The sequence below is a fragment of the Coloeus monedula genome, assembly GCF_965178545.1.
Source record: "Coloeus monedula genome assembly, chromosome: 10".
Lineage (NCBI taxonomy): Eukaryota > Metazoa > Chordata > Aves > Passeriformes > Corvidae > Coloeus > Coloeus monedula.
In genome coordinates, this window is record NC_138790.1 from 2,799,956 (window position 1) to 2,818,726 (window position 18,771).

The following is an 18,771-nucleotide window of genomic DNA, read 5'->3' on the forward strand; positions in this document are numbered from 1 at the left end:
CACCCCTGAGGCTGCACAGATCTTGGGGTTTGATGTGGGAACTCCACTGCCCATTTGGCAATTAGAGTTTCCATTGGAAATTGCCCTCAGGTAGCGGCAGTGCCAGTGGCGTGGGCTGAGAGCCAAAAGCACAACCCAGCAACTCCCATCCACCCACAGCTGTGAGATGGGCGTGGGGTGGGAAAGCCTTGGGGCGCTGCGGGGCCAAACGCAGCCCTTTCCTCTCCTCCTCTTCCTCCCCGTTCCTGTGCAGGACAGCCATGTGTGTGGGGAAGTGCAGTCGGATCGTGGGCCCCTGCCTGCTGGTGCTGGGCACGCTCTCCATGGCAGCCAGCATCCTGCTGCTCTTCCCTGCTGGAGCATCCAAGTACCTGCTGGAGGGGCACATCAGCAGCCACGCCAAGGCCGTGCCGGGCGTCTGGGGCGGTGGCATCGCCGTGAGTACTGCGGGATGTACCCGTCCTTCCTCCCGGGTCTGCAGCAGGGACAGAGGGATGGAGCAGGGCAGGTGGCTCCCCTTTGCCCCCAGCTGTGTTTTTGTCCCTGCAGGTGCTGCTGGCAGGGACCCACATCACGGCGCTGGGCTGGCAGTGCTCTGGCTGCGGCACCCGCCACAACGTAAGGCAGCGCCGGGACCCCCAACCAAAGCAGGGATGTGGCCGTGTCCCACCTCTGCCATGGCCCTGCAGTGGGGTGTGGCAGGGATCCTCCTCTCCCACGGCCCCGTGGTGGATTGTGACAGGTCCCCCCTCTCCTGTGTTGGGTCACAGGCCCCTTTCTCATGGTCCCACGGTGGGGTGTGGTGGGGGCCCCTCTCCCACAGCAGATGCTGGCAGGGTGCTGCTCTCCGATGGCCCTGTGATGGGCCATGGCAGGGTTCCACCTCCCCAGAGCACAGGGCTCCATGTGAGTGCTGGGATGGGCTCTGCAGGTCACTGCCTCTCCCTGCCCACTTCTGCCCAGCCCACTGATGGCTCCATCCTCAGCCTCAGCTGGGGGGTGGAGTTTTCCCCCTCCCAAACTCTGCTGACAACCTGCAGCTGCCTTTTGGAGCCCCTCTGACTTTCTGTGCCCCCGTGGGTGCTCCCTGCAGGCGTTCATCTCCGTGGTGCTCTCCAAGCTGGCGCTCCTGGGCGCTGCCGCCTGCTTCGTCCTCTCTGGGGTGGGACTGACCAACGGCCCCCTCTGCTTCTACAACACCACCGAGCTCGGCCTCAGGCACGGAGCCCTCTGGGGTTACCCCTTCCTGGATGCCATCGACCAGGGGCCTGATGCCAGGTGAGGGGCTGAATCACCTGTGCTGCCTCATCAATTTATTGCTAATTAAGTGGATTAATTAGCCTGGTGAGGTGGGTGGGCGCTTGCTGGTTGGTGATTGATGCAAGACCCGGGTAGCTCAAGGAGTCCTCACCTGCCATGGATTTCTGCATGGTGCTTTCCATTTCCATCACCCCCCCTTAACCCTGCTCATCCTCGGGATGAAGGATGGGGTGTCTGGGAGATTCTGCACGGTAGAAAGCAATGGGATTCTGGACCTGCTGCAGGCAGCATCCTGTACCTTCTCCCCTTCCTGTCACACAGGGCTGAGAACTACCTGTACAGTCGGAGAACCTGGAATATCTGCATGGAGCCTGAGGGCATCGTGAGCTGGCACGTCGTCCTGTTCTCCCTCCTGCTGCTCATCAGCGTGGCTGAGATGGTGCTGGCTTTGCTCCAGATCCTCAACGGCTGCGTCGGCTGCCTCTGTGGCTTCTGCGAGGGGAAGTAAGGCCTGGTGGTGGTGCCAGGAGCTCGGAGGAGGGGTCACCCGGGTGTCACTTGGCTGCTGGCACACGCCGTGGAGGGGGCACGGCAGGCGCTGTCCCACCAGCCCGGTGCAGAGCCCTGTGAGAGATGGACAGAGCCGGATGGGGAGGGACACCCCAGGTGTTGAAGCAGCGCGTGGGGCCGATGTGCCAAGGGCTGCTCCTGTGCAGATGCCCCGGCCCGGGCCATACCCCTTCACTTGGGGCTGGCAGCTCTTTGGGGTTGGAAACTGGCCTGGTAAGGGATGGAGGTGAGGACCTGGCTTCCAGCATCCCGACATGAGCCCAGCAGCTGCCTCAGCCACTCGTTGTGATACTGAAATGAGGCAGAGAACCAATTTTGTCACACAATTTGAAGCATTAGAAAGCAGGCATTGTTTATCACAGAGCTGGACACACACAGGATATCCCCTCTAATTGAATGATTGTCGTGAAACTTCACAACAGGGTGTTCATTCCATCACGATCAGACATACTCACTACAAGGGACATCGTAGGGAATACATTAACATCACTTTCCTAGAATTAATTTACATGCCCCCACCCCTTCCTGGAAGTCCTTTTTTGGTCCTAGAGGGTTGTCTAAAGGGGTCTCTGGTGGTTGTACTCACTGAGTGCCCCAATATTGTGACCTTGCCTTGAACTTCTCTCAGGGCATGAGCTGTTGTTTGTTGTTACGTAACTTTACACAGAAGTCACTATGTTCCTCATTACCTGTTTCTCCACTGGTTCCAGCTACCTTTAGCATCCTGTGTGTCTGCTTTTACATCCTTTTATCTAATTTGCTAGTTAGTCTTTAAGTTCTGTTTTGCAAATTCAAGGGAACTGAAAGTTTATATTCTCTGTGTTGTCTGTCACTTGTCAGCTTCCACTCACCCTGGTGCAAAATGAGGCATGGTCCTGTCACAGACTGAAGAGCTGGACACTGTTGTTAATTGATTCACACTTAGGGCAGTTGAGCTGGTGTTTGTCACCTGTACAGGGCAGGAGAGGTGAGGGAGACCAAAGGAGCTGAGCTGGGGCACTTGGATGGAGTCATGTTGGTGGAGGCAGAGCTGGAATTGAGGTGTAGCTCCCCAAAGTTCACCCACACACAAGTGTCAGGAGCAGCTGCTGCTCACTCCCAGGAGCAGAACCCCCTTCTGTGCTCAACCCCATCCCCATAAGCTTTACAGGACCCAATGTATGCCTGCCCATGCTGGGAGAGGATTTACCCCCAGACTGACAGTGGTCAGAGGAGAGCAGTGATGGCCATGGCACATTAAAAAACCAAATCCCAGACCAGATTAAACAGTTACTGGGCCATTGGGGTGGCTGAACCCCAGCTGGCACCTGAGCACCACCCAGCCACTCATCCCCTGCCCGTGGGAGGGGAAGAGAATTGGAGGGGTAAAAGTGAGACATCTCCTGGGTTGACATAAGAACAGTTTAATAATTGAAATAATAATCATAAATAGGAATGAAAAGGAAAATAACAGAGAGAGAGAACTAAAAGCCCAGACAGACAAGTAATGCAACACAAACATTTCTTTATCATCAGCCCAAATATAAAACCCAGCCCCATCCCAGCTACAAAGAAGGAGCAGAACTCTACACCAGCCCAAACCCTCACAGTGACTTCAGAGAGACCATTGAGAAAAAGTCTTTTCATGAAAAAGAAGGAATTTAACATTATATAACATATTTAGATAGCCTATTTATGACGAGGGGAGGAAAGTCCTCAGAGCAGGGTGTTGGTACCAGGCATGGCACAGCTGAGGCACATCATGTCCCCCTGAGCCAGCACCTGGCACACAGGGATGGCACAGGGTACCCCTGGCTGCCTCCCCCCTGCACTGCTGCTGTTGCCCCCCAGTATCTGTTTCCAAAGGTGTCTCTCTCTTGGAGAGGAGTGTGGGGCAGTGCTGGGGGCAAAAGCCTCCCCACCCAACCAATATAGAATTAAAAAAATAGCAATAAAAATGAGATAAAACCCAGTTTGGGGACAGTAACACACCTCTGTGTGATGTGGCCGTGTTGGATGGTGGCAGGACCCAGGCTGTGGGTTGATGCTCCAGGATCCAGCACCAGGGGGACGGGGGAGCTGAGCTTGGGGGTTCTAGGAGATGAGGCAGCTCCTTCGCCTCCTCTTCCCCCTGTGGCACGTGGGGCTGCGGCCCCGCCGCGGAGCAGCGGCCGTCAGGGGAATGTTCTGGAGCACGTCGAGCAGCGTGAACATGCTGAAGGAGATCTGCTCGTAGGGTGACCTCATCCCGTTCTCATAGAGGCAGGCAAAGGCGATGGCAGTGCCGCCGGCCACCGGCGCCTCCCTGTAGGGCAGCTCCATGTAAGCCAGGTCCGAGTAAGCGCTCGGGCCCTCGAAGATGACCCAGGGCTCTGTCCAGCTCTCCGCATCCCTAGGGAAGGTGCTCAGGTGAACCCCCATGTTGACCCGCGACATGGAGCTGGTGGGGTGGGAGTAGAGGATCCAGGTTGGCGCTTGGAAGAAGGGAGTGGGGCTGGGGGGGGTTGCTGCAGAGTCCCCCTGGACCATGGTGACATTATGGGCATCATCGTGATGCCCAGGGGTAGGACAATCCTCATCGGGCCCATCTGGCTCATGGTGGTTGCCAGTGGGCAGCTCAGCACCTCCTGCCCATTGGGTGGGCAGGTGCCTAAACCCCCGGAGTGCCCCAGGGAGTGGCCAGCGATGTGAGCCCCCGAGGGGCATCCCAGTGTCCCGGGAGGTGGAGGGCACATACACGAATGGTGCAGGGAAGCCAATGACACTGCCGTGACAGCCATGGGGGGGCTCGACCAGCCGCTGGACAAGCTGCCCCCTGTGGAAGACAGCCCCGTCATCTGTGCTGAGCGCCTGGACCCTGAAGCCCAAGGGGCTGCGGGCGTTGCAGTAGAGGACATTGGATCCATCCTCCTCGTCCACTGAGACCAGCTGGCACTCGCCCGTCTGCAGGTTGGGGATGAACTCCCCGAAGCGCCAGCCGCGGCCGTGGTCGTCGCTGTAGAAGGCGAAGGAGTGCGGGGTGGTCTTGCAGAGCTGCCCAAAGCACTCCTTGCAGTCGATGTGGTAACTGTAGGCAGGCACCAGCAGCCGGCCGGAGCGCAGCTGGATCCCGTGCCCAGGGCCCAGCGCGAACGTCGCCCAGTCTGGGGAGCGGAGATGGGATGGGGTGAAGGTGGGATGGGGTAGAGAGTGACCACCATGGTGCCCTGCCATGCCCAATGTGGAAGGGTCCCCACGGCTTCCTCTCAGTCAAGCCAAGCTAAGTGGTGGGGTGGGAGGGCAGCAGAGCCCAGTGCTGCCTGGTTGTCCTCGCACATGCTCCTACCCCTGGCTATGGGGCCTCTCCATCTTCTCCCCACCTCCAATAAGTGATATGGATACTCCCTCCATCCCTTCTGCCCTCTGCTTGAGGTCCTCTTCCACTCTTTTGGGTGCTTGTGGGATTCCTACGTCAAGGTCACCCCCAGAGATGCCACTGGTGGCTCCAGGAGGCCAAAACACAGGGCCACCCCCTTGCTGGCTGCTCTCCCCTCTCCTCACCCCCCGTGGATGGGTACCTTTGATGGTTGCACCAATGACCTGCTGCGTCAGGTCTGTGGCTGTGCTCCAGCTCAGGCCCTGGTCAGTACTGGTCACACAGCAGAGGCGGGTGACATTCTGGCCAGTGACAATCTGGTAGGCTTCGGGCGTCCTGCCCAGCACCGTGATGAAGAAGAGGAAGAGGGTGCCTGTGAACTCATCGTAGACTGGGCAGGGGTTCATTGACCGATGGTGCTGCAGCGTTGCCGTCTCCAGCACACGCATGTCTTCCCACTGCACAGGGAGGAGGAAGAGGAGGAGAGGACAGAGAGGGATGAAAGGGTTAAGGACCATCCCACTTTTTTGCCCACAGCAGCTGTGGCTGCCCCATCCCTGAGAGTGTTCCAAGCCAGGTTAGATGGGGCTTGGAACAACCTGGGATGATGGAAGGTGTCCCTGCCCATGGCAAGGCATGGAATGAGATGGCCTTGAAGGTCCCTTCCAACCCAAACCAATCCGTGACTCTGTGACTCACTTCACCCATGCCAGGATCCCCTCCCCATGTGGCTGCCTGCAGGAGCCTGGCTATGCCACACACAAGTGATGAGGACAGCCCCTGGTCTGTCCCCACGCTGGGTGCACCCCAGTCCCACCTCCACGTAGCTGCCGTAGATGGAGCCGCGGCGCAGCACCAGCAGGTTGGCGTGGGCATCGTCGGCACTGAGCCGCTCCTCGGCAAACGCCAGCAGCTTGGCCACACAGGGCAGGTAGAGCAGGGCGGGCACACGGTACGTGACACCGTTGGATTCCTTCTCGAAGAGCACGGTCCGGGCCGGGAAGTGCCGGGAGCCCATGGCAACTGCAGCAGAAGGATGTGGTGGGTTGATGAAGATGGGGGACTGGGTGCTGGGCGTGGCCAGGGGCACTGGGTTGTCCTTGGAAGGGTTTGGGGTTTAACTTGGGTCTGGGTAACCCACCGGGAGCAGGGGTGGAGGGGCAGGGCTGGGGTGGAGAGGGGCTGAATGTAGGCTGGCAAGTCACCACAGCTCAGAGGTGGGTCAGGGCATAGGGTACCAGCAAGGAGGCTGACCTGGAGACCCCAAAATAAAATGAAATAAAATGAATTTGATATTTAAAAATGTTTGTCTGGAAAATCAAGGCCAGTGAGCAAAGAGCCCGGTGAGATCTGCAGCTCCATGCTCTCTTCCAGCAGGCACTGGGAGGGCAGAGCCCACAGACGAGACTCCCGGAGCAGCCCAGGCTCATCGTGAGAGCGTCAGGGAGGGTTCCTGTGCCTCTGGTGCCTCCCGTGCAATGGACCCAGCTGGCCCCTTGTTCCCCCTCCTCTGCGGGGGGAACCGGAGGTGCACAGCACGGACAGTGAGGTCCCCAGCCGGGCTGTCCCTGTGGCAGTGGGTGAGAGCTGTCCCCAAATGCCTTTCCTCAGGGACAGGAGTGACACCACGGCCAGCTGTCCCCAGCTTACATATCCCTACATTTCCCTGGACATTATCACCACAGAAGCAGATGGCCATCCACTCCAGCCTCATCTGGAGCAGCCACAAGCCACTCTCACCTGTGGTTTCATCAGGAGCTTTTGCTGATTCAATATCCCCCGGAGAAAGTGAAGGCACTCACCGGCTCGTGCTCAGCTGGAGCGTCCCCTCTGTCCCTCGGCCCCACCACGGGGTAACGCCGGCTGTCGCCGTTGCCGCCTTTCCGCAGAGCTGTCGCCTCACTGCTTCGCTGCCACCCCCTCCCCTCGCAGGGTCCCCCCTCCGATGGGTCACGGGGCTGCCACGGCGGTGCCCGGGAAAAATCCCTGAGTCAGCAGTGGCGCTGGTGCGGCGCCCGTGGCACAAAGGCGCCGTTCTGGGCCGGGGCACGGCCGGGGCACCCGCGGCTGCCGAGCCACCTTGCTCGGATCCCCGGGAGGGGAAGCAAGGGGATCCATGGGGTGGGGATTGCATCTCCTGCCTCGGTTTCCCTCCTCCTGCAGGCTGGGAGACGCCAGACCTCCCTGTGCAGGTGCTCCGGCCGTGAGCTCCCCAGCCTGGGGACTGTAGTCCAGAGAGTCCCAGCCCTCCCGGGACCCCCAACCTTCCATGGACCCCCAAGCCCTCTCAGCCTTTCCAGGATCCTCAGCTTTCCCAAGACCCCAGTCTTCCCTGGATCCCCAGCCCTATCAGGACCCCCAGCACCACAGAATCCCCAAACTTCCCAGGATCCCCAGCCCTCCCAGGACTCCCAGACTTCCCAGGACCCCCATCTGCACATAGATCAGCTACTAAGAAACTATTTTTATACCTATATTCCATCTCTGTCATCAGTTTAGCTACAAGGGCTTGACAAAATTCACACGGCAAGTCACGGATCAAAAGCTCCAAGGGGAAAACTGAGGCGGAGACTGCAGAACGGCCGGGAAGGGCCCCTGGGATGGCCCAGGGTGACCACGTGTGGCTCCAGCAGCTCCGCCTGCCTGCTACAAAAGACTCTCAAGCCTTGGGTTAATTTTAGTGAGGGTTCCTGTAGCAGGGGACCGTGAAAGTGCTGTTAATCTGTGTTGATCCTGCTGGACACCTGGGCTGGTTAACCCCTGCCTCAGCTGCTAAACACAGCTGAGGGAAATCCTGGCTCTGGTTCTCACCCCTCTCCCCCTGACAGCATCATTCCTGCTTCCCGGCTGGAGCTGCTGCCCCACAGCTTCACCCCCAAGGCAACACTGCCAGCCAAGTGGCCCCAGATCCATGCTCCCCCATCTTGCCATCCAGGGCCCTGCTGCTGAGGCAGTGCCAGGAAGGTTTGTGAGGATGGCAGCCCCAAGCCCAATGGATTTGGGGTCACTGCTTGTGACGTGTTCCCAACACACCTGTCAGTGCCAACTGACACTGACAAAAACCCAATGTTTTAAAGCTGAGCCAGCATCTCCTCCTGCTCATGCTGGTGAGGGCGGCAGCAGGGACCGGGATGGCACCGGTGTGCCCAAAGCTGTGCCTCACTCCATCCCCTCCTAATCCATGCTGGAGAGTTTGGCCAACAGAGCAAGGGGAGCTCCAAAAAAGCATCTGCTGATAACGGGCTTTGGGGATGCTGCACCCAAAGGAACATCCATGCCCAGGGACTCTTGCCCGAGAGCAAAACCTCCTCTCAGGGGAGCATGGATCTTGCCCACAGGAGACAGAGGCTCATTCACCTGGTGACACATGTGAGAGGCACAAGTCACATGCCATTGGGCAAGGCAGCCAGCCTGCCTGGCTTTGGGCAGGATGCTTGGGGCTCCCATGCCAAAGGCAGCCCCAGCAGTGTGTGGTGGTTATCCTCACCGAGTGTGGATGGTGCTGGATGGGACACCCACTGTCTCTCCTGCTCCTTCGAGCACTGCGTCCTCTTGTCACGCTCCCCTCATTTCCCTGCCCTAAACCCTCCAAATCAGGACTTGCTCCAGTGAGCTGTGACCAGACTGGATGTAACCATGGATATCAAATAAAATCAAATGAAGGCAAATGATCATGCTCATGATTAATGATTAAGAGGCTGGAATGTCTAGGCCAGCTGCAGCCAGCCTGGCTCTTTCCAGCTGGGAGCAGGCAGGCAGGATCACCCAGGATCCAGCCAATGCAAATCCTTCGGCTCAAGGTCCCCAAATGCACAAGAGTCCTGTGGGTCAGTTACGTGTCAGACAAGGGATGATGCCAAGTGGTGGGAAGCTACACAGGTTGCCACATGTCCTAGTTGGGCACTGGGAGCGCCATCTTCTCCTGGAGGCTGGTCCACAGCAATGGCAATCCCAGCTCCTTCCTCTTCTTGTGCGGGTGTTGGACAGTGTAAAGGTAGGACGTGTACTGGAGCTCTGGCATGACCATTTTCTGGCACATTCTCAGAGTCCTGTTGTCCAAGTCTTGTTTGAGGTTGTAACCCAGAATATTTGCAGCTCCTGACTGGAAAGGCAGGAGACCTTTGTTTTTGATGTGATCCTTCCTCACTGCCTCCTGCTCTGAGAGACAGGTCTCCATGAGCTCCTTCTGTCTGGTCCGCAGGTGACCCACCTCCTTTTCCAGCACCTCGAGCCCTATGGTCTCCTCAATTCTCCTCCAGAAGCTCTGGTTGAAGTGCAGGTAGAGCTTCCAGTCCAGCGAGCACCACGCTTTTATCTGCTCCTCACTTTCTGGAGTCAATGTCTGGACAGTGTCCTGGCTTCTGGAATTGAGCTTGAAGTAAATCACGTCATCCAGATCCCAGCACAAAGCATGCTTCAAGAGGATCATGGACTCATCAAAGTAGTCTGCTATCAAGATGAGGTGGAAGTTCTGCTCAATCTCCTCCAGGATGGCCTGGGTGTACTTTGCGTCATCCTCCGCGTTGTTATCGTAGCCGAAGTCAAACCACATGATATTCCTGGCGTAGATGCTTTCCCTGTAATCCGCTGGGTGGTAGTACTTTGTGGGTGATGCCAGGAACTCGTTCACGTTCTTGGAGCTCCTGAAGGCAGGCACATTGTTCTTGTAGTAGATGTAGGAAGATTCCAGCAGAGGAATGGGGTTCCTCAGGATGGAGAAGTAGAAGGTGTTGGCTGCCATCACCTTTTTTACCTATTTGTGGGAGGGAGAAGAGGTTAGTCCTGCTGTCTCAACCAGGTTTCTCCGCAGGCGTCACGGCTCTTTCTTACCTCCAAGGGGTTAAACCGCAGGTGGTTGCACATGATGTTGTAATTTTGGCCTATGGCTTCAAAGCCCTCCACAAAGTGGGCCAGGAAAGTCCTCGGGTATCCCAGGTGGAAGAGTTGGTCAGCAGGGAGGGCGACAGTGAGGTTGTATCTCTCTGCAAACCTGAACATGATGTTGAGCACAGTGCTGCTGGCTGTCTTGTGGGTCTTGAGGAACATGACATTTGTCTTGGCATGGCACGGCATGGCAGGGATCAGCAGCTCCTCGTGGCTCTTTGAGATGCTGCAGGAAGACGACAGATGGGGCAAAGAGACTCTCTGGTGCTGCACCCCATCTCTGAGACCTGGCAAAGCCAAACCCAGGTGCTCCTCTGATACCACAGGCTGGTCCAAGGCTGCATCCAAACCAGCCCCAACCCTCCAGTGTGGATGTCAGACAGTTTTCCCCTTCTCCAGATTCTCACTTACCGAAGACTCCAGCTCAATCCCCTTTTTTTTCCCACACTGCTGATTTTGTCCCAAAGAGGCTGTGCTTTGGCTAATTCAATTCCTTCCCCAAACATGGACCACATCCAAACTAGGACAAACTATGGTCCAAACTAGGACCTGGTTTTGGGCCACCACCCTTCAAGCATTAGCCCAAGTCTCATGATAGATAAATCAGGTGTCAGAGGTCATATCCTGGCTGCTCCACGCACACGAAGCTCTGCAACCTTGCTTCTGCCTCACTTACCTGTAATTCTTATTCTTCATATGGAAGAATCCTGAGAGGCAGGAAAGTCCGAGGCAGAGGCTGAAAATGATGAGACACCTGACATGCCTGCAAAAAAAGAAGAGTTTCAGTGAATTTTTGTCCCATAGTCCTTCCCCAAACCACCACATTTTGCATCTTGCCCTTGGGAACTTTCATCACTGTGAGCACAGTTTTACATCTCAGTGGTGGCAGCCACCTTTGGCCCCCAAACTGTGTCAGCAGCTCTGGCATTAAAGGCAAGACAGTGAGAAATTGCACTTTCACTATTACTCTCCTAATTTTGGCCTTTGGCAAGACACAGTGTGCTTCAGACAGAGCCTCAGCTCCTCCCACAGCCTCCTGCTCTGCTTGGCTGCCTTTTGTTTTGCTTTTCTTTTGGTTTTCTGGGGCTTTAGAGCTTATTCACTATTCAAACTCCTAGATTATTCACCAGAAAACGAGCCCTTTGTAGGGGTATAAAGACTTCCCTGGTGAGAAACCTGAGCAGCTCCTGTAATCACATCACTGCAGAAGATGAGGATTGGAAAAAACCCACTAAACTGAGGTTGTTTTGCAATATAAATACGATTTTTCAGGACAGAAAATCAAATTACCCAACAGCACCTGTAATGGATTTATTACACTCCCCTTTCAAATGGGAGGGCTGGATAATAATGAGGTGGGAGTCTTTTCTAGCACTAGTTAAGCAACCATGATGTATCAAGGTGTCCCTGCACATGGCTGGGGGTTGGAATGGGATGGTCTTTAACATCTCAAACCATCCTATGGTACCATGGTCATCAGCAGTGCACTCCAGCTGGGACACAGAGAGGATCTTTTGAAGGTTTGATGCCCACCAAAAAGGAATTTTTCACCACAAAGTTTGATCTGATTTCTCTCATCGTAGATTTTTAACTCTGGGTGAATTCCATGTTTGCAGAATGCCCAAAATGCAGCAGATCTGGCTCAGGCTTTACACTGTTTTGAGAAGATATAATCCCAATTTACAGTATGGTATAGTCACACCTGTGGTTTCCACTCTCCAAAGAGAGCAAGCAAGCCTTCAAGCCTTCCTCCAAGAGCCCTTCCCAAAGCCAGGGAAGACCCTCAGCCACAGATGGAACCAACCTCTGACAGGAATTTGCAGCACAGCTTCTGCATTCAAGACTTTCAATACAGACCTGCAGGCAAGACTCCATCAGGATTTCCTAACTTCTTGGCCCCAGGTCTGTTAGGGGGATGGGAGTGGGACAATCCCTGGTCCTTGGAGATGAGATGGGAGAAGAAAGGCAGAGGAGCCCATGGGCAGCGAGCAGGCCACATGCAGACCCCGCCAATCTCCTTGGTCTTTCATTTAAACTGAAGCTGCCATTGGTGTGATGGTTTTCCAAAGCACATCACCCTGCCTGCCTGGAGGTCCTTCCTAAGCTGACATCCTCCTGCTGCACCTTTTCTGTCGAGTGTAATGGGTGCTGTAACAGTCCATTTATTCCTTTAGTGTTCCCAAAATGGCAACTCTGAGTGATGTGTTATGGGGCAAACAAATCACATACACCCAATACCATCCTGAAGGCAGATGTGGATCACAATATGCTCTGGAAGAACTATCAATCCCTGCTGCTGCAAGAAGACAGGCTCTGTAGACCTCTCCATCTTATCACCTCAAGGCATCCCACAATATTTTAATAGTTGTTTACTCAAATAAAGGATTACACAGTGCCATTCTGCCTCCAAATACTCAGACACGTTCAGCACACCGAGCTCATCTCCAGCCTAACTGAATGCTCCCAGTAGACCCATTTTGTCTGGATGTGCCCCAAACCAAAGAGGCAGATTTAGTCCCTGGAGACACAGGGAGCAATGAAGGTTTGAATTAGCCAGGCCAAAACTATGGTTACTGCCTGGCATGGCCAGTTTTAAGAAGCAAGAGTGACTGATCTCTGCAGGACATGGTCCATGGAGGTGCCAGTCTCCATGCAGAAATGGCAGGCTTCTTGTCCCAGGGGTAACAAACAATGCATTATCATGGCATGGTGCTTGTTCCTGTGCCTGGGATGGATGGATAGATAGATAGATGGATGGATGGATAGATATCTGCCTTCCAGCCCAGGGAGCAGGCAGAGTGGTGACACGGAGGGAACTCTGCTGCACCTCAGCCCAGCAAAGGTGAGTGAGGAAGGTGTCCAGGGGAAGAGCCAAGGGCAGGGATTGAGGAGATCCCCAGGGAGGAGTGTGGGAAAAAGGAGACTGGGGGGAGCAGAGGAGGGTTGCAGGTACGCAGGGTGCAGGTCAGTGCACTCATGGAGTCCTGTGCCTGACCACTGCAGGGGTCCTGTCCCCATCACCCCCTGGGCTCAGCCACCCACAGTTGTACTTGCAGAGCTGTCACTGGCTCCAGCGTGACATCCACACACACACTGTGGGAATAAGGGGGCTGAACAAACAAACCTCTCACGGAGCAAACTGAGCACCTTTCCCTCCTCTTACAACAAGCTTCCATCATTTCTGCAAGATCTGCAGATCTTGTGCTTGGAAACAAATGAGCTCTTGAAATGTTTCAGGGTTTTTACTGATTGAAAGCGTGTAGGATCTTCACCTGGAGCACACACACCCTGTTTTGAACACAGTGTGACTGCTCTCCCAGACAGCAGCACAGGGCCAATGTGGGATTTGCTACCAGACCTTGCTTCCAGTACTCATTCCAGAATGAGTAAGTCTGCTTGAAAGTTTGCTGAGAATAACGATTACATTTCAGGCTCTCTATGCTTCAAATACATGTCATGGAAATTATGAGAATTTCAAGAAGCATCTGGACAATGTTATCACACACTTGGTGTGATATTTGGGGTTGTCCTGTGCAGGACCAGAAGTTGCACTCGATGATCCCTGTGGATCCCTTCCAGTTCAGAATATTCTGATTCTATGTCTGCAAACCTGCACTGAGGTTTCACCCCTGCTAGGCACCCACCACCCCAGCACATCTCTGTGAGAGCCTTAAGCTGTGTTCCCTTAGCATCACACCCCCCCCTTTGTCACAACACTGCAAGTCTCTGACCTCAACAGCATCATCAAATTGCTTAGGCTGGAAAAGACCTCTAAGATCTGGCAAAGCAAAGCTCAAGAGAGAAAGCCTCAACTTGAATGTTGTGCTGAAGTTACCTGAGTGAGCCTGGGAGACCTTTGAGAAGCACTTGGGAGCTGACTGCTAAGACACAAAACTCTAAGAAGCCAAAAACCCCATGGAGCACTTGGCAGGGCTGGTGCCAGAGGTTCCACTTGCCTTTCCAGCCTGTGCTATCTCCCCTTTGGGAAGAAAACAGGGAAAACTACCTCTCTTAGAGGTACAGCTATGGATGCTTTAAGGCTTGGGACCCCCTTCTTGTTCCATTGGCTTAAGCTGAAAATAACAGACATCGGCATCAAACTAACAAGGGTCTTTTAAATTAAGATATCTGGAACACAGGCAAGAAACATTAATGGCAAAATGAATCCCTTCCCTGGAGCAAATTGTAACTACCTCCATAGGTTATTAACAACTTCCAGGGATTACTTGAACCAGACCTTCTTGCAAAGCAAGTTTTAATTCAGCACCCTGAGCACTCAGCTCCCTCTGCCCTTACCTTGGAGTGCACCCAGGGCTTTTCATGCTGCTTCGAGCTGAGAAGTATCTCCTTTGCAAATCGACTCCAGTGCCTGTTTGTCTCCTCTGGCTCTTCGTGGCCACGTCTCTATTTCTAGCATCCCTTCACTGCTATAAAGGGCTGGGATAGGTGAGGACAAAGGGAGTGGCCAGGTGTTCCCAGAAGTGGGTGGGAGTTAATTAATAAGCCATGAAAAGCGCTGGTATGGCAGGACACAGGTAAAAAGGTGCCTCGGGACATGGCATTTGCAGCAGCTTTGCTGGGAAGGAAAGGTTTAACGGGGATTCCTTAGTGGGGATCCCTTTCTCTCCTGGCTGCAGGAGGGAGGCGCTGGGGGCGGGATCCAGGCAGGATCCGGGCAGGGGGCTGGTGGAGGGCATTGAACCTTCGTCATCCTGCACAATATCACATCACCAGGGGCCACGGTCAGTGCCTGCTGTCCCTCTTCTCTGCTTCTTGCTCAGTGGGTAAGGACAGGAATTCCCTGCCAGATACATTTGGCAAGAGCAAATCAGGGACAACAGCCAAACAGGAATGGAGTTCACCTACGGAAAATTCCTCTTAAAACATTTAGACTTCAAACTTTTTGGTAAAAATGCAATTACTGTAGCTGGAGGTTAAGAGCTTAACAGACTCGGCTGTATCCAGGCCTTGGGAGGGAGAACTCTTGCCCCTAAAGGGGCATTATTTTATGCTTTGTCTCTGGTGTTATTAACAACTGTTACAACTCGTATTATGCAGGAATTTTAGATTCCACTGAGGCTGCTGTACACCAGCACTTCACAAACGGGGTTTGATGGTTGCAGTTCGCCCTGGGAGAGCAGAATTTGTCCTGCAGGTCTGGAGGTGGGGTCATCTCCCTGCTGCCCATACCAGGATGAAGCCAATGCTCTCCTCATTTGGGCAACAAAAAGTGTACCCACACCTCCCAGCCTGGATTTAGGGGGGATTGAGTTGCTGCTTTTGATCTTTTACAGCCATGCCACGGTCCATGCACCTCCTGGTGGTCTCCTTTCCCTCTCCACACACAGTGCCACCTTTCTAAACCTTGTATGCTGTTGGCCCAAGGTGCCTCACCAACAGCCAAATCCTCAGCACTCTGGGATCCTTCACCTACGTTGCTACATTTCCAGAGCACCCAAATACACAGCATTTCTTTTTAAATCACAGCTTCCCCAGAGCAGCCCCAAATCCAGCGCTTACCAAGATGCAGAGATTAGCAAGGTGTAGGGTTGCTTTTCTTGAGTTTCTTGGTAGAACCTGAGTCAATGTGCTCTTTTATGGAGAATTTCTAGGGTTACTCTTGGCATAGCACCAGCTGCTGCTGGCAGGGGGGGCACATTTCAGCGACCTCTTTCTCTTGTTACATTACACACGTCAGCCGTGCCATTTCTCGCTCAGGAGCTGCTAGAGCCCACGGATCACAAAAGCCCATTTTTTACACTTTTACAATTGATTCATTGCTCTCTCCTGGGGTGTTGTACACGAATCATCAGCTTTGGTTACGCCAAAAAAAATAAATGGTGCCAGGCACGAGTACTTGTCTTCATGTGGGGGTGGGCTGCTTGGAGACCGGGGCAGGGAAAGTCAGCCAGGTGACGCAGGATTAGTGAGCTGGGGTGGGATGCTGCATTCGTCACTCCATCCTGCCTCTGCTTCCTGTTGGGGGTCAGGCCCTGGGGGAGGTCAGTGCTATGCAGCAGGATGGGAGAATCAGAAGGTGGAAGTGCAAAAACTCGTGGGTTGCGATAAAGGCAGTTTAACAGGTAAAGCAAGACCTGCACGTGCAAGCAAATCAACAGGAATTCATTCCCTGCTTCCCACTGCAGGCAGGTGTTCAGCCATCCCCAGGAAAGCTGGACTCCATCATGCGTAACAGTGACTTGGGCATACCCCCCCTTCCTCCTTCCTCCCCAGCTTTTATTGCTGAGCACGGTGTCCTACGGTGTGAGAGACCTCTGTGGTCAGTCTGGGTCAGCTGTGTCCCCTCCCAGCTCCTTGCACACCCCAGCTCCTCGCTGATGGGGGAGGGTGAGGAGCAGGAAAGACCTTGACGCTGTGCAAGCACCACTCAGCAACGGCTACAACATTCCTGTGCTTCCATCGCTGATCCAAACACAGATCCAGACCAGCCACTGTGAAGAAAATTAACTCTATCCCAGCCATAAACCGTAAACAGTACAGAGAGAGGCAAAACCAATAGAGAGAGCCAAGCCCTTACTGTGCCAGAAGACCACTGGTTCTAAGTGTGGAACATCCACAACATTCTAGTATTTATGTCTGCCTCAGAAAAATTGGAATTTTGGACAAGAAATTCCTGTCACAATGATTCTTTCTAAAAATACACGTGCACGTACCCACCTTGTCTCTCCCTCCTATAAACAACAGTGCACCACTATGCGAAAGCATCTCCGAGAGCACAGAAGTAAGGTCTAGGAAAGATATTATAAAATAACCCTACAGTAACTCCTCCCTTGTATTCCCTCAGGGAACTGCTCTACTGCTTAGTGAAACAGTAAAACTTACATGGAGCTTTAGGATCTTCACACGTAAGGAAGATGGTTAAATGAAGCTCTGCCAGAACAGTTGTGTGTCTCCCTTCTGAGCACCCTCTCCACACATGGCTGAAAAAGAGAAGTATGGAAAGTTCCGCTTCCCAAAAAGAGCCTTTCATGTGGAAAGCCTGCATTTTAAACACTGATGGTCAGTAGTTTAGGGGAAAAAAGAAAGAATGGTGTAGGAAAAGGGCAGAAAATATAAACAGCCTGATCCGGAAAGAACGAGCTGCATCAGCCTATCCTGGCAGAAAGCAAATCCTGCACATTTCTTTTCCAACAACATCACGGACTTCCCATATTTGTGCATCACCCCACACCCAAGCACCACAGGCTAACTTCTCTTTTCACAGAGCCACAGAATTCCAGAAGCATTTGGGTTGGAAGAGACCGCCAAGACCATTGAGTTCAGCCTGTGACCAATCCCCCACCTTGTCACCCAGCCCAGAGCACAGAGTGCCACATCCAGGCATTCCTTGAACACCTCCAGGAGTGGGGACTCCAAACCTCCCTGGGCAGCCCCTTCCAATGTCTGACCACTGTTTCCATGACAAAATTCTCCCTCTTTGCTAATGATGGCATTGCTCACTTCACCCCAGAAGAGGATGATCAGCTCCTCTCTGACTGGTCCTGAGGGATGAAGGGAGAGGTGGGGAGTGTGCCATAGTGGAGAGAAAGGGTTGAATGGACAAGACTGGAGAGCAGGACTAGATAATGCCAGGCCATGTAACATATGGAGGTATTTCTGTCAAAAGCATCCATGTGGCCAAGCTGAGAGAGGTGTGATCTTAGAATTGTACTGAGAAGGGTGTTGCAACACATTGCTGAGCCCAAGCCAGCATCCTCAGTGCAATCTGACAGCATGCAGCCTTGCAGAGATTGTGTTCTGCCTTAAAACTGAAGGAAGCACTCTTTAGGATGGTTTTTCTTTGAAGAACAAGGCTCTGGATAGAGCAGTTATTTCACTGCTCTGTGGAAGAGCCAACATCACCGAAAAGCAGGTAGTGGAGAAGGTGGCTTCTGCCTAAGACACCACCTTTCCTACTCTCATCCCATCCAGGAAGGCTTCCCAAACCAGTACACCTGAGTGAAAGCCAGCAGATGGCACCCTCTGAGCACAGCCTGAGCCAGCTTATTACCTGTCTCGCAGCCCACCCAGGCAGTCCAGGAGAATCATGGAATCACAGGATGCTTTGGGTTGGAAGCTCATCTTGTTCCAACCCTCTGCCATGGGCAGGGGACACCTTCCACTAGACCAGGCAGCTCAAATCCCTGTCCAGCCTGGAGAAGATTGTGGGAAAGAGCATCAAAGGCGCTGCTGACATCCACTGCTCTCCTCATGCTGATAGAAAACATCCTTCTGTTGTAAAAGGTTGTCAGATTAGTGACACTATTTACCTTTGGCAAATCCCCAGCTATTTCTCATCACCACCTGCTTCATGTGGATAAAAGAGAGCCCGGGTTAAGAACAATGTGTTGGTAAACACAGATATGACTAGCAAACACCAAGTAAGCTGGAAGATGAAGGACTTACTGTCCTCTGTAGCAGAAGGGTGACAATGTGGTATTGTACAACAAACCATAAATTACAATCTCTTTGTAGAAGCAAATAAAATTAAACCCCAAAACCAACAAAACCCTCCATGTTACAATAGAACAGTTCCGCTGGAAGGAACTTAGGACAACCATCTGGTCCAACTGCCTGACCAGTTCAGGGCTGCCCTGAAGTGACACCATTGCCCAAATGACTCTTAGACACGACAGTCTGGGGCATCAACCACCTCTCCAGGAAGCCTGGTGCAGTATTTGATTATACAGAAAGAAAGTTTCTCTTTAAAGAAACACTTCCTG

At 53.6% G+C, this 18,771-nt stretch overlaps 3 protein-coding genes across 4 annotated transcripts; 1 reads left to right on the plus strand and 2 right to left on the minus strand.

Moving 5' to 3' along the window:
• Positions 1 to 260: 260 nt before the first annotated feature.
• TM4SF19 (transmembrane 4 L six family member 19) lies at positions 261 to 1,768 on the plus strand (the record flags this gene model as incomplete). Its single annotated transcript, XM_082288375.1, has 4 exons — positions 261 to 437; positions 550 to 618; positions 1,094 to 1,278; positions 1,582 to 1,768. 4 exons carry the CDS (start codon positions 261 to 263, stop codon positions 1,766 to 1,768), a joined length of 618 nt encoding a protein of 205 aa, XP_082144501.1.
• Positions 1,769 to 3,903: 2,135 nt separating this feature from the next.
• Positions 3,904 to 6,182, minus strand: NEU4 (neuraminidase 4; the record flags this gene model as incomplete). Its single annotated transcript, XM_082288456.1, has 3 exons — positions 3,904 to 4,952; positions 5,367 to 5,622; positions 5,982 to 6,182. The coding sequence occupies 3 exons, from the start codon at positions 6,180 to 6,182 to the stop codon at positions 3,904 to 3,906; spliced, it is 1,506 nt and encodes a 501-aa protein (XP_082144582.1).
• Positions 6,183 to 8,995: 2,813 nt separating this feature from the next.
• Positions 8,996 to 16,979, minus strand: GAL3ST2 (galactose-3-O-sulfotransferase 2). Of its 2 annotated transcripts, XM_082288344.1 has the most exons (4): positions 16,892 to 16,979; positions 10,725 to 10,811; positions 9,995 to 10,274; positions 8,996 to 9,917 (listed from the first exon to the last, which is right to left on the minus strand). In XM_082288344.1, coding segments are annotated over exons 1-4 (1,230 nt in total). In that variant the 5' UTR covers positions 16,894 to 16,979; the 3' UTR covers positions 8,996 to 9,056. The 2 variants fall into 2 exon arrangements, with proteins under 2 accessions (XP_082144470.1, XP_082144469.1); XM_082288343.1 differs by lacking the exon at positions 16,892 to 16,979 and having other exon boundaries at positions 10,725 to 10,923.
• Between the last annotated feature and the right edge of the window lie 1,792 nt (positions 16,980 to 18,771).

Coding starts and splice junctions, on each gene's coding strand:
- GAL3ST2 (XM_082288343.1), bottom strand. CDS start 10,873: ATGTGGTGGTTTGGGGAAGGACTATGGGACAAAAATTCACTGAAACTC. Junction 10,275..10,724: donor ATGAAGAATAAGAATTACAG/GTAAGTGAGGCA, acceptor GTCTTCCTGCAG/CATCTCAAAGAGCCACGAGG. Junction 9,918..9,994: donor TGCGGTTTAACCCCTTGGAG/GTAAGAAAGAGC, acceptor TCCCACAAATAG/GTAAAAAAGGTGATGGCAGC.